Source organism: Leiobunum rupestre, chromosome 11 (genome assembly GCF_980474605.1).
Source record: "Leiobunum rupestre chromosome 11, qqLeiRupe1.1.hap1, whole genome shotgun sequence".
Taxonomy (NCBI): Eukaryota; Metazoa; Arthropoda; class Arachnida; order Opiliones; family Sclerosomatidae; genus Leiobunum; species Leiobunum rupestre.
Window position 1 is genome coordinate 31,187,377 of NC_143394.1, and position 26,543 is coordinate 31,213,919.

At 35.4% G+C, this 26,543-nt stretch overlaps 1 protein-coding gene across 3 annotated transcripts; it reads right to left on the reverse strand.

The window, feature by feature from the left end:
* Positions 1–138: 138 nt before the first annotated feature.
* LOC149922258 (uncharacterized) lies at positions 139–17,392 on the reverse strand. Of its 3 annotated transcripts, none has more exons than XM_090162453.1 (8): positions 14,131–14,396; positions 12,814–13,123; positions 11,794–12,051; positions 3,828–7,111; positions 3,662–3,729; positions 3,390–3,549; positions 3,220–3,325; positions 139–3,152 (listed from the first exon to the last, which is right to left on the reverse strand). In XM_090162453.1, exons 1-8 carry the CDS (start codon positions 14,216–14,218, stop codon positions 2,087–2,089), a joined length of 5,340 nt encoding a protein of 1,779 aa, XP_090018579.1. In that variant the 5' UTR covers positions 14,219–14,396; the 3' UTR covers positions 139–2,086. The 3 variants fall into 3 exon arrangements, with proteins under 3 accessions (XP_090018579.1, XP_090018578.1, XP_090018580.1); XM_090162452.1 differs by having other exon boundaries at positions 3,638–3,729; XM_090162454.1 differs by lacking the exon at positions 14,131–14,396 and adding an exon at positions 17,241–17,392 and having other exon boundaries at positions 140–3,152; positions 3,638–3,729.
* Positions 17,393–26,543: the final 9,151 nt, after the last annotated feature.

Genomic DNA, 26,543 nt, shown 5'->3' on the forward strand with positions numbered 1-26,543 from the left:
TTGGAAATTGTGGGGAGAGGAAGTAACTTTTTACCAATGTGTCTAAAAAATAAAGACATTGTTGTTTATAATAAATTATATTTCTTGGACCCTTCATACACAATTTTAAGCAAATTTAGTTCGTGATTACGAATTAATTTTAATAGAGAGATCACACCTTTATACAATTCTAGGCTAATATCAATACATATATTTTTTCATATGTAGATTCATTTTGCTAAATAAACTATACATGTCAAATTGCACGCTTGAACATGTAGTTTATCAACTTTAATTTTTTCCCTTTGACTAATGCAGTCTAAGCTTTACGTAGACTGTAGCCAGGGTTTGTATGAATTTAAATGTAATACAGTGCATGTGTTTTCTGCTACAAGTGGAATGTGTACTACCACCTGGAGTTCATAATCAAGGGTAAACAGGTTAGTAGGGTTTATGTCTAATTTAATATCAAATTTATATACAGGCGCATAGGTCTATCCCCATCCCAGCTGACTTTGCACTTGCAACCACAAATTTAAGAGTGACAATGTTAACCCAATTTTTTGCAAAAGCCAAATTTCCTAATCTTTGAAAGTAATTTTTTTTACTAATTTCTTGCATTTTGACCAATTTACATTAATTACACGATTCCCTATGACATTTCCCACTTTGTGAATAGTACTTTTACAGGGCTTTTATTTTGTCACCATAGCCATTAGATGGTCTGTGAACAATAAAGTTACATCTATATGTTTTCTAGTGAGAGCTTAACCTGTCTATTGTCATTGTGGAAAAGAAATAATAGCCCTATTAAAGGAACTTATATTTTTGAACCAGGATTTTTTTTTTCTAAAATTCATCTGAAAACAGTTTACACTCAATCATGAACTCGTGAAAGTGAAAGATTACCCAAAAAAGCGTGAGGAAAACGGAAATAAGTGAAATAAGAGGTGCTTTGGACAGTACCGTAGTTTATTTCATGCGTGCTTCTTAAAACTAAAGTACAGGATCGAGAAGCAAAAACAAAAAGTTACCACCACCACACGGAGCTTTTTTTATACTCATAGAAATGCCTTGTGTATAGTGATAGGTCTCATTTCTGCCAAACTACATTTTACAATATTACTCGGGTAATAGCCGTGGACTATTATATATGAGATTATATATAAACAAACCACTACGATAACACGTGCGGATCAAACTTTGGTTTTTTTCTTCTTTTTAAAAAAAGCAATATAAAATAGAAAAAAAGAAGCCTGGCCTCATGCTAAATGTCAAAATTTACAACGGAACAATATTTCATCTTCATATAGATTAAAACGCAAAATTGAATAAATATATTTTGTTTACATTAGTATTATTAACAATAATATATGTATATTATGTACACAACGAAAATACTAAATTCAAGAAAGATCTAAACTTCCTTATTTTTTTTGTTTCATTAAATGAAAAATCAATCGAAATCATTTCTATAAGGTTAAATATAACAAGTTTGACTAGCTACAATAATGCAGACAGCTTAGGAGACCATAGTCTATAGTCGGGTCACGGTTTACTCGGGAGTACCGGAAAAGGCGAGAAGCGGGTTAAACCTACATTATAGAGTTAACATTGTCCCTGACCTTCCCTGTCGCTATCGAGTAAAACGCGACCTGTCAAGTAAGAGAAAAACGGGCTTACTTTTGAGAGTAAAGGTGGCTTAGGGTTGGTAGTGTATAATTTGAGGGTTTTAAGTGTAGTTAACGCTAGATTTAACATCAATTGTTTTTATACACAGTGAAAGAGTTAATATCATATCGAATACTTTTGGAGATTTAACATTTAATTCTGATAAAAAATAAAGGGAAATGCGTTATGGAAATAGTGGAATGTTCGATACCCCTTTAATAGGAATTCATTTATTTTCTTATTTTTAACACCGGTACTTAAAACAAGACGCCCCCACCCCCTTTCCCCCGTACTTAGAAACTGAATTAAAAAAAAAGTTAAGTACCAATGTTGCCAAATACCAGAAAGCAAAAATGGTTTTTAACCTTTCTTAAAAATACCAATGCATTCCCCCCGCCCCCCAATTTAAATAAGTGTTCGGGATCCAAATGAACTTTTAATTAAACCTCGTTATACCCGGAGGCGGATGCCTGGCCACGACGGGTTGTCTCTTGGCAGCGCCGCCGGTGGCCGTGGCTATCCTAGACGTCGGCGGTCTATGTACGGGGATCATAGATTTCCGAATGGCTTTCCCCGGAGTGGGTTGCGCGGGGCTCGAGGCCCGGGTTGTGCCGGGTACTTTGCTAACAACTTGATTGGTAGGGGAGGTTTTTACAGCCGGGGTATGTCGGGGTGATTCCGGCGTCTGGGGCCTGCTACGATTGGGGGACGTCGTAGCTCTAACGGGGCTGGGTAATTTACTGCGAAGGTGCACCGGCGAAGCTTTGGTATTTTGCGTCTGCGTGCTGGGTTTCGTGACCGCGGGTTTTCTAGCGACTTCCCTCGATTTGGGGGTTGTGGGCAGCGGGGGTTTGGCGGAAGCCGGGGACATGGTGGGGCCTGACGATTTGGGAGGCGAGGTGGCCGGTACCGGCGATTTAGAGGTCTTGCCGGCCATTTTTTCCCATTTCTGCCTCAACTGTTGAAAGCCGGGACTGTCGCCACCGACCGCGGTTTCGTCCAGAAGCTCGTTCATGGCCATTTCCTTCTCGGGACACTCGAGATCTTCGATTTCGATATCTTCCGTTTTGATATTTCTGCCCCTCTCGTCTCTGTTAATAATCTTTTCGTTATTGATTTCTTTAGCTAAGACGCGCTCTACGTTTTGATTCTCGTCGACCGGGGTGGCGACGGAGTCCAACCCTTCCCAACTGAGAGTGGCCGAAAGCTGCCTCTCGATTCGCGACGGCGCCTCGGCGTAGGACGCGGGCCTCTGATTTCTCATCGGGGAAGCCCTAGATACCACTGGTGGTGTTGAGCTTACGACGTTAGAAGCGGAGAGCAAATCCAGTTGGAAGTTTAGCATGGCCAAAGGTTTCAGCATTGCCATGACCTCGTGTTGCCATCCTAGAAAGGATGGCAAAGAGGACATGAGGAAGACTAGGGCCGTTGGCTGATAATTCTGCTGAATCAGACGTGAACAGCACAGAAATTTCGTCACCCACTGATCAGCCATTTTTAAGCTGGAAGAAAGTGGAAATCATTAGTTTACAGTGTTTGGGGTGTTTAAGAAAATTAAAATCCACCAACTTTAATAGACCAAAAACGAAACCGCAAAATTTGGTGCTATTATCGCTAAACGAAACGTCACCGTTGATATAAGTAACCAGTTCGACTAGTTCCTGGATTTTGGGATCTGTATGAAAAAGAAAACGTTTACATTCGAGGCGCAAAGAGACAAGAAAAAGGGCATATGGTACCTTGCTGACAAGAGTTTTCGGCCAGTCTCCACGGTGAATTTTGAAGAGGGCCGAATAGACCAGTAACGCTGGGCAAGAGACCATCAGCGAGTATGGTATACAACGCCGGACATATATTATTAAGCACGACGTTTTCAAACGAATTCGCCTCTTTGTCATCCTAACAAAACGAGAAACGTTAATTTTATCCCATAAACGACATTACGACAGCCGTCCTAATTTCGGAAACACGGAACAGAAAAACATACATGTAGACAAGAAATGACATTTACGTAATTTGAGGATTCGTCGCAAAAGTCCAATACGGCATTGACAGCTTTTTCAAGCCTCTTAAGAAGCCCTAAAACAGCAACGAACGTGTTAGTTTAAGGTAATGGAATCGTTGAAAGAGCCCACTTGGGAAAATATCTAAAGGGATAGAAAGAAAATACAAATTACCAGCTTTCATGTTCCTAATGCAACTGTTCTTGATCATCTCTCCGACTAAATCAGTGGAGGAGCATTTGCACGGAGACGAGGAGCAGTTATGTAAAGCTGCGGCGCTAGCGTAACACGGCGACGTGGGACTGTGTTCCCGATGGTGGTGATGATGCCCTTGAACGTCGACATCCTCGCAAAAGCTAACCTTTTTGCCGCGAGGGCAGCCGCAATCTTGAAAATCTCCTTCGCTGTTGTCGTTGCTGTACTGTTGACCCGAATTGGATGACGGAGACTGCAAAGGACTAGTAGGTTGTCCCGCCAGTAACGCCTCCGCGTAGTTCAAAGCCGCGCTCGAAACCAATAGTTTTTGCAAGTCGGTACTCGAGTCGTCGTCACTCTCGATACTGCTGCTTTGGTTGATCGGCAGCTCCCTGATGGGCGACGTTTTGCTGTTTTGATTACAGTTGTAATTTTGACAACATTCGTCCGACCGAGCTCGACAAAGCTTGTAGTGAGCTTGCTGGGTGAAACAACCTTGAACCACGCTACCCTGTTGATTCGGTTGTCCTTGAAAGAATTGTTCCATGGCCGGTTGCTCTTCGCCGCCTTCTTGAACCCGCGAAGACTCCATGTTATACAGAAGCTGCTTATGTTGGTTATTGGCGCCGAGAGCCTCGGGGATGTTGTCCAAAAGGCAATGGAAAGGTTCCTGAAGAGATCTTCGCTTGGACTTGGCGTCCTCGACCCAAGGCATCAACGGAGCGCTGCGGCATTTCGCGGGGAACGACGCCTGGTTATTGCAATGTCCCGACGAAGTTGACTTTCGCAAAATGCTCCTCGGATATTGCTGTCCGTTCTCCGTTGTCGGCAAAGACATGGACCTTTTCGGGATGGGAGGAGGGATCTCTTTAAGAACGCCAAAATGAGGGCCAACGACTTTTTGAACGTTGGCGCTCAGATTGCTGCAATTGCTTCCTGAACTAGATGAAAGGGACGAACAAGGACTGCCTCCGTCCAGCAACCTCTTGGTCTGGTGACGAGACTGACTACGACTTCCGGAATGATGGCCACATCGCGAGCCGGCGTTTTTCCTATGACTAGACTGACAGGACGCGTTTCCCGAGCTACTATCGCTACTTTTCCTCATCGAGGAGATAATATTACGAATATCTTCCGGGAGCAATATCTTCAACGAATCCCAATCTCTGATGTGACCGAAATTGTGATGAGCCAGATGGTCGAAATCGTTGCAAGAGCGCGGTCGCCCTCTGTTTCCCCTTCCTTCGCTGCTGTAGGATCGTCTTTGAGCGGGTTGCCTCATCGGAGTTCTTCTTCCAGTAGGCGTAAAGACGATGGGCCCCTCTCTGTGCTCCGGACTAGCCGTTAAGTTTCTCAAGAAGCTCAAGTCGGGAAGCGAATAGTTTGGGTAGCACACGTAAATTTTTTTCTCCGCTTGATGCTTCTCGAAGTTTTCCTCCGTAGTTTCCGATTCGTGCTTCTCAATTTCGTCCACTTCGTTCTCGTGGTTTTCTTTGCAATCTTCCGGCGGTACCGGACTTCCCGGTCGTTCCATCGGCGAGTTATAGGCGTCGTCTTCGAAGTTGTCGATCAAATCGCCCTTAGAGAGCGTTTCTTTCAGAGTAAATCCCCAGATATCTTTCTTCGGCTCTTCGATAATGGATGTCTGTACCTCTTGGTCTTTTATATGAACTGGTATTTGAGTTCCGCACGTTCTCGTTGTGGCGATTAAAACGTTCGATTTCTTGCGACTCGTGGGCGAGACGCTGCCGCCGCTGCTTCTCAAAGAATTCTTTCCCAACACGTCCTCCATCCCGTAAGTGGCCGACGTCGGTAACGATTCCACGCTATCCAAACCGCCGTCCGAATTGGGGCTTTTACTTCGACTCATTCCTCCCTTCTGATTGACGAATTTCGTCTGCGTCCCCTGAGTTTGTATCGCCGGCACCAAATCCAGATTCTTGGAAGGCAAGAGTTTATCATCCATCGTCGCGCAGGAAGCGGTATTCAACAGTTGATTGGACTTGCCCGTCGAGAAAACGTTCTTAATCCTCTCCATTTTCTCGTTGTTCCTTTTCGACTGTTTCAAGAGCGATTTGACGTTGTTTTTGGTCGCGGCCGTTTCTTCGGACGTGCCACTGTCACTGAGGAAGGGATCCTTCATATCCTGCATCGTCTCGTCGCTGCTAGAATTCTCCGCGGGTTCGTCTTCTTCCTTAATAACACTGGCTTGGAGGGCCTTACTCCGGGGAGTTTGGGCTTCCATCAAACTGTCCTCGAAGCACTGAGAACTATCCTCCTCGCTTTCTCCATTAAAGTCAACAGTCCTAACTCCCTGAACGTTGTTGGCATTGTCCACCGTTTCGCTGGGCAGAACGTTATTGTTGTTCGTTTCCTCGTCGTTCTCCTGGTTTCGAGTGAATAGCTTATTGGTGGCAGTGTCCTTCCGCGTATTAGCGTTGCTTTCTTTATCTTCTTTGGTAATAACGGTAATTAAGCATTCGGACGCCTGATGGTGACTGGAGACCGAGGCTTCGGACTGACTATCGCACATGGAACCTTCGTCGATGCTGCCGCTTCCGGGGGTTCTCTGCTTGATGAACAGCTTCAACAGCGAGACGGGACCGCCGCTGCTACCTTCCGAATCTTTGGACCTCGTCAATTGACTATTGTGAATGTCGAAGACGGGTAGACACGCGTTCTTCGAACCGGACAGCTTCGAGTCGACCATTTTGTCGCTATCCCAAGAAGACTCCATCGTCTTCTCCGAGATCAAAACCGACTGCCTCAGCAAATTGGGCAAACTTTGACTCTTATTGGCGTTATTAGTTTTGCCTTTCTTCCCGTGAGATCGACAAGTCTCTTTCAACTTTCTCAATTTGCTCCACGTCGTGAAGACGCAATCCGACTGAATCATGTCCCCGCGCCCTTTGACGGCCTCGCCATTCTTGTGAACGTTGGAGGCGCTGCCGCCGTTCCCGCTGGCGCCCTGGTCCTGCCACATGCCACTGTCGCCGCCGCTGCTTCCCTCCACCTCCAAATAGTTGTAGTCCGAGTCGTCCGAGAACTGAGGGCCGCTGCCCTCGAAGGCGATGGTGTAATTGTTTTTATTCGCTCTGCACGTCAGGACTAAGTCGGGCTCCGTGAAGGAGCTCCCGCAATCCAGACTATCGGTGGATATCGTTCCTAAGGGTGGAATCTGTTGCTCTCTCAATGGAGAAAATAAGGGCTCGTCTTTGCAAATAGACATTGATGTAGATCCGTCTTCAGATGCGCTACGGGGACTGAGAGGGAGGGACAAATAGGACATTTCAAACTCGATGGAAACGTACACCTTATACCGGAAGTTTAGATTATATGTTAAACCGAGATAAGTATATCTATCTCGGCCATTAAAACGAAACATATATACCTTCGTAGGTCTGTTCTACGGCTCCCGACAAATAAAAACTTCACCTAATGTATCACGCCGCTTAAAGGACCACAGAATTGTTTGATTTTCGTAAATAGGGCTTGAAAATGCCAAATTATCATTCGTTGGAACGGAAGGGGAGGAGTTAACTGAAATTCGGGTAGAATTTTTCTAATGATTCTGTGGCCCTTTAACGATGAAAAAAATTAAAATGACACCATATTTTCCCTACTTAATCATTTTACATAGTCAGAAATACACAAGTTTGTGTATGTATTTTAGCCCAGTACAAGTTTTCTTTAAGAAATGTGTTTTGAAGTCTGCGAAGGTACGTAATTAACACAAACAACCTTAGCACAGGGTTCATACAACATTTGGAAAATTAATTTCCCTGACATTTCCAGGTTTTCTCCTGGAAATTTCCCTGATATTTCCAGGTGCTCAAGCACCGTATGTTTTCGTTTAATCGAAAAAATTATATATAATTATTAAGGCGCTTCCAGACTCAAACGAATTTCCCTGATACATTCAGGTTTTGGTTAAATATTTAAAATTTCCCTGATATCTCCCCGATTTTTTTGGAAAGAATCTGTTTCACTGATATTTCCAGGTTTGTATGAACCCTGTTAGCAGAACAGGGAGATGACAGCGTTGCCAGGTGCTGAAAAACGAATTGGTTTTTCCATAAAATACAAAATTAAAAGTTTCAAATGTTTTTATCTGCTTAAGCTTTATTGGTACGCGCGTGGACTAATTTGAATTCCAAATTCTTTATCGACTCGATCGTAGGCTCTATATCTTCAATAACTAAAGCTAGTGACGTAGAAAAAAAAACATTTACACGGGTGACCTTCCGAATTTTATGGAAACACCTATTATCGTAACAAAAAAATGCTTAAAAATTGGCGTCAACATTGAATTTTGCCTGATCATAGGTGTTAAACTTTGACAAAGGTTATAATTATGAGAAATCAAAGTTAAGCCTATTTAAAAAATACAGGGCTACCAGCCATTTTTGATAAAAAATATATAAGAATTATAGGACTAAATTACCAATTTAAGTGTTAGTTTTTTACAGGGTCAAAAAGTAGAAATACGTTAGTTTTATAGCGTGTATTTAAAAGGAGCAGGGTGACCAGGGAAAGGCGCTGAAAGTTTTATAGGAAAAATAGGAATTTTAGAGGCGAAAAATAGGAATTTTAGAGGCGAATTATAGGAAAATATAGGAAACTAAACCGGGGAATTATATACAAATTTAAGACTAAATAGGAAAATATAAGAAAAAATAATACGGTAATTATTGCATATCTGTATACTTGGACTCGAGTCACCTAGAATATTGGTAATTTTTGGTACAATGCTTTCTTGCATTATTGGATCACTTAGCGGATTTACAAAACCCGTACATTTCGAGATTTTGTTTGAAAGTGGCAGTGTTAGAAGTAGATGTTCTATGACACGTACAAAAAAGTTTTCATTTTCAAAAGAGCGTTAATTTATAGGAAAATAAAGGAATTTATAGGAAGGCATTAAAAATATAGGAAAATATAGGAAATGTAGGAAGTCACAAATTAAATTTAATTATTGTTAAAATTGGGTTTTAACCGAATATGATAAAATCAAGAATGTATTTATTTATATTTAGGAAGAATGATTATGTTGCGACAATCGCCGGGCACGTTCAAGGTGACTAGAGAATTCACTATAATGGGGCACGTTGAACGCCTTTCCCACGTCTCGCGCGGGGGGAAAGACAAAATGTCACCGGCGCGTTTGATTTCCATCGCGTTAGGTGACGTAAATTTTAAGCAGCCAATGAAATACTGAGACTATTCGTTTTATTTTAAGCGGAGGAGCGTACGGCTGGATTGACAGAAAGGCTAAAAACCGTCTCGACATAGACATTCTCCCTAGGTATAAATAAATACATTCTTGATAAAATATAGGATAAAAATGGAATCATATGGTTTTATAGGACCTTTTCAGAATTATACGAAAATTAAGTAATTATAGGATCGCTGGGAGTCCTGTATTTACTATAGCCATAAGTGGATAATAAACATAAGTATGGCACAGAACGAATTCGGTTAATGATAGTCTGTCGTGGAGTGATTGTGAAATAGGAAGTTCCCAAACAGGAAACTCGTCCCTTCCTACTCTTTCCGTTGGCAAAATAGTTGGTTAGTTTGATGGCGAGAAATAAGAGAGTACACGCGTTTAGGTTTGAAATTCGAAAAACACTAACTTCTGAAATGGAGCCGGCGTTTAAAATAGTTATTTTTATCTTCCGATTCAACAATTCATCATTATTTTCAAAAAGGAAGCGTTATTTACACTTTTTAAAGCATTTCAATTTTCGATAGGCCTTGGCTGGTTCGTCGGCGATCCTCCAAATACTAGTAACAGTTCGCGGAGTTTTCAGTCCGTCGATACGTAATGGTTTACATTGTCATTGGCGAAACAGACTATCATTAAAAAAATTGCATTCGGTGAATAGGAACTGTCATAATTATGTTTATTATCCACTTATACTATACCATAAAATAATAAGTTAATTTTCATAGGTTTTCAATCAAATTCGAAAATTAATATACATTATCTTACGCGCAGACCGAATAACGGAAAATATTGCACTATATAGTACCATCAGTAACATAATAACAATAAGTATGTCAATTAGGAGAAATTATAACCTAACTGATTTTCAGAGCTATTTGCGAAATCTAGGTTTATTTAAATTAGCATCAAACAATATGAAGTGTCTTAGTTATTATTATTATGATAGTAACGCCATTGAAATTATGACTAAAATTATCGACGTATATCTGGCAACGCTGCTCTCTGACATGCGGAGTAACACAAGGCACTTTGGAACGTTTTAAAACGGTTTCTAAAGATCAAATTGAACTTTTTCGGTGTCAACTGTATTAATAGGCATACGATAAATACATTTGACACGAAAATTTTACAATTTGATCTTTCGAAACCGTTTAAAACGTTGTGTCTAGTGTGAACGCGAATAAGTTCGTAAAGTATGGCTCCAAAAGTAAATGAACCGAAGTTCCCATCAAATTTTTGTGCCATCTATCGCGTCAAACGACGGGGATGGAAATTAGCTTTTATTTGATTCGATTTTCTCACCATTTTCATAAGGAAAACGCCCTCCGATTCTGAATCAGGGCCGTGTTAAGGCACAGGCGAGCGAGGCAACTGCCTTGGGGCCCGCACCACAAACTTAAGAAAAAATGGTTTTAAAAGCTACTAGATCCAGGATTGAGTGTGCATTTTACCATTTCTACAAGTAAAGTCTGCAAAAAAAACGACGTCTCGACTCCCGTCGTGTAAACGCTTGTATCTCGTTTATTAACTAAGTTTATAAATGGATATCATGATCTTAAATTAAAAAGTTAGTTTTTAACAAATTGACAAATTTCCGAGAAGAAAGTTCAGTAAATTCCGGCAATGTTTTTGTTATAATTTTTATTCTATTACAATTTAAGGATATGTTTAGATTGCCACGTTTGGTTTAAAAACCGTCGTGTAAATACCCAAACAACGGACACAGTGTCAGTAACCTTACTAGGTTTTTTGTCACTTGTACCAAGGATCCTATATGTTAGAAGGATAGGTAGCCTTCCGGACACCCCGTGTTTTCAAAACGCCGGCAGCGCCGTCGATATTAAGAGAGCCTCTAAGCGTGGGACGTCTTGTTAGGGCCCCCACTCAAATCTTCAATTTTTTTATAGGAAAAATAGGATTATTTTTCTAAAAATATAGGACTTTATAGGACTATTTTCACAAAATTATAGGATTTTATAGGACTATATATGCTATTTAATTTACTAACTTTATGCATTTAAAAACAAAATCTATATTTAGAGAAATAAGTCTTTGATTTTCACTTAAAAAATTGAAACTATTTAACCATTTTATCACAAAATTATACTAGCAGCTAACCATGTTAACAATAGCAAAAGTATAGACTAGAATGACTTGGTATAGGAATTTATCCTATAGCTAAATCTAGCAATTTAACTGACAATTGTGAGTGGCTGGATTTGAAATTGGCAAAATATCAAAATTATAGGATTTTATAGGACTTTTGAGGGATTTTGCTAAAAATATAGGATTTTATAGGACTTTTGAGGGATTTTGCTAAAAATATAGGATGTTATAGGACATTTTTGAAAATATAGGATTTTATAGGAATTATAGGACCTCTGGGGGCCCTGTCTTGTTTCTATTCCCTCAAGGACAAATTTTGGCGGTGCTTCCTCCATGTTTTGTCCTTGACGGAATCTCTACAGCGCATGACCCACCGACGGCACTGCCATTTTTCGTCCCTCGCCTCATATCCTTCTTACATGTAGGATCCTTGCTTGTACTATACAATTGGATATTTGAGTGGTTGCAACTCTGGTAGGGAGGGCCCACACCACAAGTCTGCCTTGTGGCCCAAATTTTGTTAAAACAGCCCTGTTCTGAACGCTATTTGGATAGCTTCGGTTCATTTACTTCTGATGGCACGTAAATAATAAAAGATAGCCTTCTGACCTCACGGAGGAGTCTATTTCAAAAGCACCCAACAATGATTCTGAAACGGAAGCTCCCTTTTCTCCCCGGTGTCTACTGGTTTGCAGTTCGCCCGAGTAGATAGCGGGAAGAGCTAGAATCGAGTGAATATCTTCGGAACGGAATGTTTCCATATCAATTTCAGCCAGATTCGCATCAATATTTTTTGCAACATCGTCGTAGCTGGATATCTCCGTACGCAGAATGCTCTGAGGGAACTTCTTTATGTTGTGGTATTCCCTGAAAAGAACGTTATCACCAGAAGGTTCATACAGACTTCCCGAATTTTTCAGAGTTTCGCGCTAAAGCTGACATTCGCGGTAGCCGACGCCAACCAATTCGAAAACAAATAGCTAAAAGTCTAACCCGAAAAAGCGCTAAAAGAAACCTGAAAATGCATTAAAAATAGCGAATATCGAACCCGAAAAAGCTCTAAAAGAAACAGCGAAAAATAGAGCCCGAAAAAGCGCTAAAACAAATCTGATAATGCATTAAAAATAGCGAAAATCAAACCTGAAAAAGCAATAAAAGAAACAGCGAAAAATAGAACCCGAAAAAGCGCTAAAACAAACCTGAAAATGCATTAAATATAGCGAAAATCAAACCTGAAAAAGCACTAAAAAACATCGAAAAATGGAACCCAAAAAAGTGCTAAAACAAACCTGAAAAAGCACTAAAAGAAACAGTGAAAAATGGAACCCAAAAAAGTGCCAAAACAAACCTGAAAATACTTTAAATATAGCGAAAATCAAACCTGAAAAAGCTCTAAAAGAAACAGTGAAAAATCGAACCCGAAAAGTACTGAATTAAATCGCTAAAAATCAAACCAGACAAGAGCGCTAAAACATATTGAAAACGAAGAAAAATTATCTATTCCAGCGACGAAAAATGCATCGTTACTTTAATATCAACGCAAAAATGAGCAAATCCATGCCCGGAATTGCAGCAAAATTGTTTTTAGAAAAGCAAACGCGGCCACGGCAATAACGCGTGGAATATTACCTATTGTATCCGTAATCCAAACACCACTGATAGTCTGCACTGTCGTGCATAATTGATCCGCTGCAGGAGGAATGAAGGCTGGATCCGGTGGTCGTGGTGGTCTGTACGGAGTCCAGCTGACTCTCCGAGAGGTGGCTTGTGTCATCGTCGCCACCCGAATCCGAAGAGGCATTTTTCAGGGCAGCTCCTTGCAGCGTCTTGGCACCTTTGTTAGCGCACTTATTGGAGTTGCAGTCCGGGTGCTGACGGTTTTGGGGGCAAAGCGTACAGACTGCTCCACTTTCCATCCCCAAAACCCCATGGAAACAGCCTAAGCAAATAATAACAACGACACACCGAGAAAAGTACTTTAAAAATTTATAAAAACAACAAACTTAACAATAAATGTTGAGGCGACAATATTGCCTTATCTCTACTAAGCCTTGCCACTACAAAATAAATAAAATTCCAAGTATCAAAAATAACCACCTATTAATTTTCGCGGCTCGAAGTTACGTCATTCGGAACTTGATTAACCTATTTCTGGATATAGTGAAATTGCTCATAAACGTATCAATGTTTTACACCTTTAGCAGTCGTTAAAAATGGCACTAAGCGCGTATAATTTCACAAGGGATATTAATTTTAAATTACATTGCAACATTCCTCAATAAGCAGTTTCGTAATTGGCCACATTAAACCATCGGGAGGGGGGCGGGAAGCGGTTCGACCTCATTAAGATACAACGATTAATTCGTCCCAAAAGTTAATTGAAATAGACGTGAAAGGGCGGGGAAGGGTAGCGAAAACAAGAAGGCGCTCGAGCCGAGGGATCCAGCGGGGATGCTTCCTACGTAGTTCGTATAGCCAGCGAGAAGGTAAACCGATTACGCTACGGAAGGCCGCGAATGGTGGGAGAGTGCGCGGACTTTACCCATCCACGTCCTCGACTAAGCTACCAGTTAATCCTCACCCTGACTATCCCCACACGCAGTCGGTATTGATCGGGGCAGCATCCGAGACTCGCACCCCCGCCTTCGCCCACGTACGTAGCTCCCAAGACCATCGCGCTATATGCCCCCAATCACTCCTAGCCACTGTCAGCTCCGCAACGCGCGAGCAAAGATGAGCGAGGGGAAGTGGGGGGCCTTTTTCGGCCCTTACCCGTGACTCACCAAATCGATTTACGATATTAATTCGGAAAATAGTCTACCAACCACATGTCTAATTCACGGTGTTAATAATTCACGCGACAATGGATTACCATCTCCAAAAATACAACTACGGGTTCTACAACTACGCGTAAATAGACCACGCAAAAGTAGAAATTCAACTTACAAGAAGTTGAGGTTCTTCGTAATCCATTATCCGAATACCGCCCGTAAACGATATACGGAATATTGGCGTTCCACATACCGCTATCCATACTTTATTTACACTAATTATAATTACCGTCTAGTATAATATTACGAGAAAGGTTTGAGAAAAAGGTGGTTTTCGCGTAACCAGAACGCTTTAAAATGTTAAAACACCTAAACCATAACTCATTAAAATAGAGCGCGCTCTATTTAACGTTTATACAATAAGAGAGAGTTATATTCTTAAAATATCTTGCTAAAAGAAACCGTTAAAAATACAAAAAAGATTCCAAGGTACGACGTAGTAAAAGCAGTGACTATCCAAAAGGGAAGTAAAATCGACTACCACGACGCGGTGGCGAGAACGGAGAGGAGAGAGGTTTGGGACATGCTCATTGCATGTTGGGATGAGGAGAGCGGGAGGACGGGGATGAAGATGGGGATGGGAGAGGCTGAAGTTGAGCATCGGTCTCCATCCCCCCCTTTCTCAGCCGACGTTTGTCCCCTTCCCAGATTCTTGGTAGCCAGCGAGAAAAAAAAATAGATTTACTGAAGGAAAACCACAGAGGCGGGATTCCGCGTAAAATGAGGGGATTAAACCTGGCGAACTCAGCCTACTCTTTTGGCATTATAACAAACATTATTTAACGGTCATTATCGTGGTTTAGTACCGAAATTTGGTACTTGAACGTTAACATTGCTCGTTCGTTACTTATCTCGTAATAATGCGTTATAAATATACGTAAAAATTGCGTATTTCTAATAATCAATTGTAAATATGAAGCGCGGAATTAACGGTCTCGCCTTTCCGCAAAAATGTCACGCATTGTTTTAGTTCAAAATCGATTGGAGGAGGCGCCAAAAACGTTATCAAAATAAAATAACTATAAACAGAAGTAAATAAAATATCTGATATTTTCATTGTTTTAAAATATTTTAGTGTTGTCAGTCGTAAAATAACCGAGTCCTTTTTTCCGGAAAATATTCCATATTTTTCCGAAAAATTAAAAAAAAAGTTTTCATTCCATGATAAGTCTAATATTTTGTTGGCAAATTTAAATAAAGCGGCATTTTCGCGTCATTTTTCCGAATCTGAAAGTCAAACTAAACGTCTAGACTAGTTTAAACTGATTAACAATGTAACAGTATTAATGTTTTGTAGTATGTTTACTGTTATTCGACATTTTATAAAAACCCTTAAAAAGTAATTTATGTTTCAATTTTTTATTTTTCCGATTTGGGGAAAATTTTCCACAATTCGGAAAATTAACAACACTAAAATATTTTATTTAGATGGATAATTGCGTGACGTTTCCGAAAGTGATCCTTGGAGCATGTTTTATTTAAGTCAATTTGGCTGTGGGTAGATTTCCAGACGACACAGAGTTAACATCTAGAATACTAAATAGGGATGCACCGATATGGTTACAGCCGATTTATCAAAGTTATCTATCATAACAGTCGTGTGTATGATAAGATCATTATAAAAGACGGCTCAGTGCACTGTCATACCATTTTATTATAATTTTTCATTAAAAAAAGTTTGCAAGAGAATATCCGAATAAGTTTCTTTTCATTTTACGTGATACATATTTTCTATTACAAATTGAATAGTTAGTTCACCAAGAATTTTCTAATTTTTAAGTTTCTCCTGAAATTATTTTTCTAATACTGGTATCGGCCAATATCAGCTTCGTTTAAGCCGATATTGGCCGATACCGAAATTAGAAAAATAGACCGTTATATCAGTGCATCCCTAATACTAAATCACTCAATTAAAACCGTGACCATCACGGATATTAAACAGTAGCAAAAATATTCTTTAGTTGCACTGTGGTGCTCAATTGAAATTGATTGAAACTTTTCATAATCCATTTGAGAGTTTGTGGGAATAACCCCTTGATGTTAGAGCACTTGTTTATTGCTAGCTAATTATTTTTAATTTTTTATGAAAGGGGCAAAGATTAGGAATTTCGTGTCAAGTAATAAGTGCTTGAAAGGTTCGAGATTTCAATCTAGTGGGGGCAGACAGTTTGGTTGCTAACCAAAACAACAATTAAAAATGGGAAGTAGAAGGAAATTTTAATATGTTTTGATTAAAATAATTATTAAACAAAAATTTCACATGTTTAGTCGCCTTGTTATATACGAAGAGAACTTGAGATAAATTTATACTTTTTACCATGAAATGAGCAAAGCCCATATTAATATAGCAGAATTTTTATCTAATTAAAGCTTTTGTATAGAACTTTACAATACCAGTACACCCCTCCCAAGAATAGTGATTGCCTAAATACAGCAATCAAACCCTAAAAATAAATTCTGATGTGGCAATGACAAATACTATCAGAAACCATCATATAAAGACGTTATCTTATACCTAATGCTGAGTCATGACATTTATGTTCAAAAAGAACCAATAATACTATAATGAACAATATTTCATCAAAGATAAAATGATAGTCCTGCGTACATTTATAATTTCTACAAAACTATTAGGGCTATTTCTTGAAGGCGCAACACATTCACATACCAACTCGTGTTAATATTATGGTGCCCAAAACAAGTACCTGCATTTCATATATTTCACTGTTCCATTACAATTGCCATTTACACTACAACTTACCAAACTAGGTATAGTACATACAGTCTGGCCTCTTCAGACATTATAAATTACTAGCCCTTACCATAATAATGAAAATTCAGTATTGAAAGATATGACAGTTACAATTGCTTTAAATATAAATTATAATATAAAAAAATGACAAATTAGAGTTATTTACTCCTGTCAATAAAAAAAATTAAGGCTATTTATATTTACTACTGGCATAAACTTTAAATTATCTCAGCATTGGTCTAGCTTTCAAATAACAGCTTGACTATTTATCTTGTGGACTGATATTTAATACTTGAAATCTTCCAGTAAAGCAATATAGTGAAAACCAAATGTGAAAAATAAGTTAATATAACCATTTAGCGTCTAATTAGCCATTAATGTAACCAAGGCTTCGAAAAATTCACCTCTTTGGACAAGGCCCGTTGAATTTAAGTGGCCATTTCTTAATATAAAATTCCATTTAAATCACTTACCGCCTCAATATTCAGCAATGACAGTTCCTTGGAGTTTTATTGAAGATTTGTATTCAGATATTTAATAAAAACTTTAATATATGCCTTGAAAGATTAATTTATAACTCTTATTCGCGAAACCGCCCGTCCGCCATTTGCAATGACTTTTCGCGTTAAACTTTCAGACAGCGTTGCCAGGTCCCGAAAATCAAATTATCGTAATAGGACGATGAAATTATCGATTTGCAATGCAACGAGAATTGGCGCTAAATTTGAATTTTTTACTGATTATTAGCACGTATACTCGAAATCACTGCTACCTGGGGCAGAAAACTGGTCGGCATTTAACAATAATACTCATACGCGGAACTTCATTAACTGATCAGTAGATGGCGTTAATCATCCACAGTGGTTTTAGCGGTGCTACTTATAAATAATCGCACCCACGCAACAACGAACTTACGGACTTTGCACTCAAGCTCGTACAGGATAATCAACGTGTTAATTTACATAGAAAAATCAAAAGTTTTCTGTCCAATCGCTAGTCTTTGGTTATAAATTATTTTAAAACAGTGTTGCCATGTCCTTTTTAGCGAATAAACCGTTGTTACGACCAATGACAATGGTCGAGATAGTGAGGTCACCGTGTTACTTTAAATTTAAATTTTAGGTAAAAAAATGTATTTATTTAAATAGTAAATATTTTACAAGCTCTTTTACGTTTGTAGTTTATTTTGGTGTCAATCAATATATTAAACTTTACTCTCAGCAAAAATTTCTAAAGAGCAATCGCTTTCTTTGGGGGATTATATTTCCGGAGGACGAAGAAAAATCCCTGCCTTTGGTAGTGTACCCAGGTAACAGTGATTTCGAGTATAGTTGGGTTGGGTACTTTTTTATACGAGATACCTTGATTTTTAATACCGTAAAAGCTTAAAAGAAAAGTTCGGAATATTGAAATAAATAAGCTTGTATGAAACAAGAAATTAATAAAGAAACATTTATTTAATTGTTATTTTTGAATTAGGAATTGTGAACCAAAAATCTCACTTGGTTTAAATAACACTTTTAAAAATATAACTTTTTTTAAACTAGCTTACATAAAAATCTCAATAAATTAAATATAAAATGTCATTCCGAAGACGTCAGTGTCATCTATTTGAAAATTATAATACATCTTGGTGGAAATATTGAAAATAGTGTACTATATAGTTCACATTTAAAATTATAGTACGCCTCGAAAATTAGCTTATAATTATCGACATGTACGATAATTATAGTACGTCTGGCAACGCTGCTTCAGATAAAAAAATCCAATGGGTTAAATCACAGGGCTGCCAGAGTACATAGAAAAACCTTTGAAAACATGATTCCGGTAGCTTTGAAATGATAAAATTAACACAATTTTTCTAAACGCGTTCTTTGAGCAATAAATTAAGTTAAAAGGCTGATATTTGCTTTAATACTTCTCTCTATAAAACCCTCCCCGACTGTGACTTCTTACCCATAGATATTAGAGAGCGCAACGATAAGTCGGTCGCATTTACGACTTCAAGTAGATTAGTTACGTAGGTCTACTATCTTCCGGTTAAAGTTTGTGACGTAATACGGTAATTTCTTCAGTTTTCTGCTACAACTTCGCATAGATCTAGCTGCTTGGTTAATAAAACTCTAAAGCCGGGAGTAGTGGCTAACTCTTGTAATCCCAAGCGTCTGAGAGGCAGAGTTTGTGGAAGGCCGTGTGAGGACGACCACCAATCCCCCAACGGGTAGTCGGGATACTTCCGCAACGGTGGCCCCCACCCCTGTCACCACGTATCCCCCCGTTGGCGTGGCCGCTACACATATCTCATCCGGATTAATCAGCTATTGTGTGTGTGCTGGTGTCTAAGGCCTCGGGTCGACACCGATACGTGTGTATCTAAAAAAAAAAGCCTAACAATTTAATTTTTATTGAAAATTATCGATTAATATCATACTTTTAATTTGTTCCAATCGACGATAAATAATTTATCGTTGATTGGAACAAATTAAATGTGTAAATAGGATGCATTGGAGACTAGAAAATGTAAATATTGTTTTGCGTCAAACGCTAAGGCCTAAGATTTGATAAATGTTTTTTCAATTTAGAGTCCTACAACACATATTCAAAAGTTCACGAAAATCATTACTTATAAATAATAATAAATATATCATAAAATTAGTTGAAATTAATGTAAATACTCCCATCAACATCCCGCGAAATCCTGATTCCCGGGTCAATGATTAAGAAATAAGAATTTTAATCAGCCAATAAGAGTGTAGAAAATTAAATAATTTTTCTTTCTAGATCAGCCAATAGAAAGCCAGAACGCAACCGGAAGTAAATGCGCCTACCGCGTAGCTTTGAGCATGAACTTTCATGCTTTGAGAAGTGAAGATTATTTTAATGCTTTGTCGAAGTTTAACGTTCCGTTCCTCTCTCTAATTTCTGTCTTACCTCACTTGTTAACGTTGCTGCCCGAACTTGGACAACAGCGCTCTTGGTTTTTCCTTGTTCATAAAAACCAACTCCTCGTGTCTTAAGGAGTTGGTGTAACGAGCAGTTGGAGAAATGAGCAGCTCATAAAACCAACATCTCATTTCTCAAACACTACCTTTTTAGTAGAAATTTTGGGGTATAAAATATTTGAAATACAACTTAAAGTTTTACCAACTAAGTGGTTGTTCAAATATGTACAAATTTACTGTTGACTAGTTGGCGCGATAAAGTGTCACACTTGAAGGAAATTCGTTCCAAAACAAATGAGCTGTGGAATGTGAAAATGTGTTGCATAGTTTTAGTTTACAGTTGAAATTAACTTAACTTTTTAAATATCAGGCTAGTGGACAGTTATGAAAAATTACTAGTATAGATGAAAAAAAATAAATGTTAACCTTTTAATTATCAGGCTAGTGGATAATTACAAAAAGTACTAGTATACATGAAAAAAAAAGTAAAAGTTGTCATTCCTCCTTGGGGGTCTGGCTAAAAAGAATAGAGTAGAATAAATATAATAAATCCGGAAAAAGTGCTATTCTTCTGTTATGCTGGAGACGCTGAGTGTGCCAGATACGACGATATTTATTTTATTTATTCTAAAGCCCAAAGGGCAATTCAGTTAACGATTTTAACTTTAATACTTAACTTTATAGTTACGAAATTAAGAATTAATCCAAGATATACTTTCGTAATTATTAAATAAAAGTAATTCAAATAAAGGAAAATAAAATGTTTCTAGGCGATTTCGCCGTTTGTTGTGATCTTTATTCGTATTTATTCGAGGCTTACATCGAGGGAATCAAAACTTATTCTAGGTTTTATTTGAACCTAATAGCGAGGGAATCTAGATACTAATTTATTACTAATTTGAATATATAATAACTAGATACTAATTTATTATTAATTCGAACCTATAATATCTATATACTAATTTATTATTAATTCGAACCTATAATAACTAGATACTAATTTATTATTAATTCGAACCTATAGTAACTAGATACTAATTTATTATTAATTCGAACCTATAGTAACTAGATACTAATTTATTATTAATTCGAACCTATAGTAACTAGATACTAATTTATTATTAATTCGAACCTATATAGAGTAATGGCACTGTGACGTCCTAGTACGTCACCCATGCTCTTTCCTATAGATAAAAAATTGGCGACCAAAATGGCGTCCATGGCCAAAGCTACGGAGTGCTACTACTCTATTAGCAAAGCCCCTGCAACATATATTTGCGGGCAGCTGTACCTCGCTTTAAAAATACCTGTTCAACAGTTTTGGGTAATATTTAAATACATTTTCAGTATTAAGTATTTTATTTTAAATACTTATTGTAGCAAGAATTTCGCATTTTATTTTAAATACCAAGAATGTAGTATTTTACCCAACACTGCTGATCAAACGTTTTTATTACCTCTCCGAGGGGACAAAGTCCCCTAGGAGGGGTTATACAATCACCGTGTTTGTCTGTCTCTGTGTGTGTGTCTGTCCTGCGAACGCGTTCGCATTTTCCGTGCAAAGGTTAATCATTGCGTACGCAGTTTCTCGAAATCTCTGCGTTCGCAGTTGCTAGGAATTAGGGAACGAAATCGAAGGGTTGGCAAAACCAACGTGCGACTGTGATCGTTAACGGATTAATTTATGGTTGGGTTTGGTTTGGATGGTTTTTTTTTTCGTTAACGCTCACCGTCGCAACAGTTTTAACTCAGCTTGATGGGATATTTCGTTATTGTAATGTTTATATGAAGGGTGTGCATGTTGAGTTTGCGTTATGACGGTTGTGGGTGTTGAGTTTGTTGTGTTTGTGTCTGCTGTGTTATGCTTGTACGGGCGTTTTCTCTTCAACTTCTTCTTATTGACTTTTGGAACGGACCGAGTGCTGAGTGTTATGGCAACTTCTCAACGTCCAATGGCAGGGTTTCCACCAATTGTTCACGGTATTCGTCTTAGTAACAATTTGAGATTTATTGGCGCCGGCCGGGAATCGAACCCGGGTCTGCTGCGTGCAAGAGATCAGTGGCGGCGTAAGGGGGGGGGGGCGAGGGCGGCGGTCCGACCCGGGTACCAGGGTAGCCAGGGTGCCATCCGAGAATCTCGAGGGGGTGTGAAAATCAGAACGATTAAACTTGAAGAATGTTTTTGGGCTCGAATGGGGGGGGGGGGGGGGTTGCACAACGAAGGACCGTGAAAACTTCTGCACGGTCCTGGGGGGTGTCACAAAACATTGCCGCCCCGGGCACCCAGCTTTCTTAAACCGCCACTGCAAGAGATTTACTCTAACCACTGAGCCACCGACGCTTGCTAAGCTACGGTGTATTTCGAAAACCGCTTTGGCGAATGTCCTTTACGAAGTTATAACGTTAGGTACTATAATTTATTCTACATCATTTTAAATATTTATAAATTATATTAATCTTATATTCAATTAAATATTTATAAATTATATTAATCTTATATTCAATTAAATATTTATAAATTATATTAATCTTATATTCAATTAAATATTTATAAATTATATTAATCTTATATTCAATTAAATATTTATAAATTATATTAATCTTATATTCAATTAAATATTTATAAATTATATTAATCTTATATTCAATTAAATATTTATAAATTATATTAATCTTATATTCAATTAAATATTTATAAATTATATTAATCTTATATTCTATAAATATTTATAAATTATATTAATCTTATATTCAATTAAATATTTATAAATTATATTAATCTTATATTCAATTAAATATTTATAAATTATATTAATCTTATATTCAATTAAATATTTATAAATTATATTAATCTTATATTCAATTAAATATTTATAAATTATATTAATCTTATATTCAATTAAATATTTATAAATTATATTAATCTTATATTCAATTAAATATTTATAAATTATATTAATCTTATATTCAATTAAATATTTATAAATTATATTAATCTTATATTCAATTAAATATTTATAAATTATTTTAATCTTATATTCAATTAAATATTTATAAATTATATTAATCTTATATTCAATTAAATATTTATAAATTATATTAATCTTATATTTATTTAAATATTTATAAATTATATTAATCTTATATTTATTTAAATATTTATAAATTATATTAATCTTATATTTATTTAAATATTTATAAATTATATTAATCTTATATTCAATTAAATATTTATAAATTATATTAATCTTATATTCAATTAAATATTTATAAATTATATTAATCTTATATTCAATTAAATATTTATAAATTATATTAATCTTATATTCAATTAAATATTTATAAATTATATTAATCTTATATTCAATTAAATATTTATAAATTATTTTAATCTTATATTCAATTAAATATTTATAAATTATATTAATCTTATATTCAATTAAATATTTATAAATTATTTTAATCTTATATTCAATTAAATATTTATAAATTATATTAATCTTATATTCAATTAAATATTTATAAATTATATTAATCTTATATTTATTTAAATATTTATAAATTATATTAATCTTATATTTATTTAAATATTTATAAATTATATTAATCTTATATTTATTTAAATATTTATAAATAATATTAATCTTATATTCAATTAAATATTTATAAATTATATTAATCTTATATTCAATTAAATATTTATAAATTATATTAATCTTATATTCAATTAAATATTTATAAATTATATTAATCTTATATTCAATTAAATATTTATAAATTATATTAATCTTATATTCAATTAAATATTTATAAATTATTTTAATCTTATATTCAATTAAATATTTATAAATTATATTAATCTTATATTCAATTAAATATTTATAAATTATATTAATCTTATATTTATTTAAATATTTATAAATTATATTAATCTTATATTTATTTAAATATTTATAAATTATATTAATCTTATATTTATTTAAATATTTATAAATTATATTAATCTTATATTTATTTAAATATTTATAAATTATATTAATCTTATATTTATTTAAATATTTATAAATTATATTAATCTTATATTTATTTAAATATTTATAAATTATATTAATCTTATATTTATTTAAATATTTATAAATTATATTAATCTTATATTTATTTAAATATTTATAAATTATATTAATCTAATATTTATTTAAATATTTATAAATTATATTAATCTTATATTTATTTAAATATTTATAAATTATATTAATCTTATATTTATTTAAATATTTATAAATTATATTAATCTTATATTTATTTAAATATTTATAAATTATATTAATCTTATATTTATTTAAATATTTATAAATTATATTAATCTTATATTTATTTAAATATTTATAAATTATATTAATCTTATAATTATTTAAATATTTATAAATTATATTAATCTTATATTTATTTAAATATTTATAAATTATATTAATCTTATATTTATTTAAATATTTATAAATTATATTAATCTTATATTTATTTAAATATTTATAAATTATATTAATCTTATATTTATTTAAATATTTATTAAATATATTAATCTTATATTTATTTAAATATTTATTAAATATATTAATCTTATATTTAATTAAATATTTAAGTATTTTAATGTAAAATTTTATCGTGATCAGGATTGAACTCGGGTCGAATTGTTACCATGCGGATAGTTCACCGCCGAACCATTGACTTCCATAGTGAAAATATTAAAGTAAAGGAACCATTATGATAAGGCGGTTTTTTTTACGAAACGAATGAATACAATATCTGTGGATATTTTCTATTGAACTTTGTTTTTTAATTTTCGTGAACTTGTTAAAGTCTAAATTGTTTACGTATGAAAATTTAAAGGTCAAATCTTTTTTTAGCGCAGTTTTTTGTAATTTATTTCGTTTTTTCAGTCTTTTTTTTATCTATTGTGTGTTTAGCGTATTAATTTTCAAGGGTAATTGTTCATTTATGAAGAAAATATCGAATTGGATACATCGTGCTCTTACTTTGGTCTGGTTTTTAACTGGGTCGTCATTACTTCGTAATTTATTTTAAACGTTTTCTCGACTGATTAAGATGTTTAATGCAGTTCATCAATTTTGTTCGTTAGTTTTTATTTATAAAGAGCCCTAACTATTCCGTCTACGGTCATTTATTGATTTACGAGCTGACGTTTAGTCAAGTGGCTTTCTGTGCTTTGTGAATGGTAAGTTTTTCGCTTATTGTTAATATATTTATTATTGGTGTGGATATTTGGATATCTACTATTCCTAATGCAGTCATTGATTTCCTGGGTGTGCGAGTCATTATATGATATTGGAAATTGGACGGTATGTCACAACGTCAACAGGAAGTCTACGAGTCGTCCACTACCAGATGCCGAATATAGCTATTCAACGGTATCTTCATCAAGGGCGAATGTTGAAAAAAAATGAGCATTTAAGATGCGGAAACTATTTCCTAAGCGAGAAAAATACAAATACCCTCTGTAGAAATTTCATTTATTAAAATTTGCTTCGTATTATATTCAACTGATAAACTTGTACTGTAAATAGGGTTAAATTCAATTGTGCATTGCTTTAGTACGTCTAACTCGCTGTTGTAACTACTTTATTTATAATATTTTGAATAAATTAAAATCGGCTGTTTCGTGTCAATTATTTTAATTATAATTAAAATTTTATACCGGGAGGGATAGAACCAGGATTACGTTTTTAGTAAATAACTCTGAATTGCGGAGATATATCTTTAAGGGTCATCTCAAGAAATTAATACCACTAGGGACAATTCTTCCGAGGAGAGGTAAATTGTGGCTTGCCAACTTGTTTAAGTAGTCCTTGGCAATATTAAAGCAGATTAGCAGAGTAAATTTAGAATGTGTAGCGATGTACATCCCCATATAACATATTTAGGTTGCTGAGAACGTAGGATTCCGGGATAGTGGACTATATATCCCATCTACTCAAAAAAAGAATGTAGGAGTCTACCTAAGATTTTCAATTAATCGCAAACCATTAATTTTCAAAATTGTATAGCTCCATCAAGTATGGGTCGTAAGGACGTTTTATTTTATATTTAGAGACAATATGTATAATTAGTTACTCAAAATTAGAGTTAAATGTTATTTTAGTACGTGCAACTTAAAAGCTGAATGTTTGGTAGTTAGTATAATAAGTTAACCGAAATTATTTTGACCTATAACTTTAAGCAATTTGGTTTCACGCGGTGGAAAGGTTTTGGTTTTTACCATACTCATATATGCACGTTGGTTATTTAAGTATATTGTAATAGGCATATTTATCATAATGACGTAATATAACTTTTATGTAAAACTTTTGTTGACTTTTAACATTACTAACTCTACCCAAAAATTTCAAACCGGGTTCTATGGCATGTATCTGGACGTCAAACTAAAGAACGGCCGTACTAAATTTTGGTGTTAAGATTAAAGGAATTAAATATTGTTTTCACTCAACATTATTTATGAATCAAAAACTACAAACTTACAAAGAGGTTAATATTTGCATAAATAATATAATTTTATGCGGTTTTATATTATTTCATTCTTTCTTACGTACTCTACACTAATTTGTAAGCTATTTACTGGAAAAGTTTTAAAGCTGAATCTAACACCTGCAGTATTATATTGTACAAATCTTTTAACAATAAATATTCTTGCCCTTTCTTTTACGAACCTTGGGAGTGATTAATGAAAAATTTGCTTTATAGCTCTTCCAAAAATGCTAAAAATAATAAATGTTTATTTGTAGCCTTCATTTTAACATATAATCTTTTGAAGGGATGAAC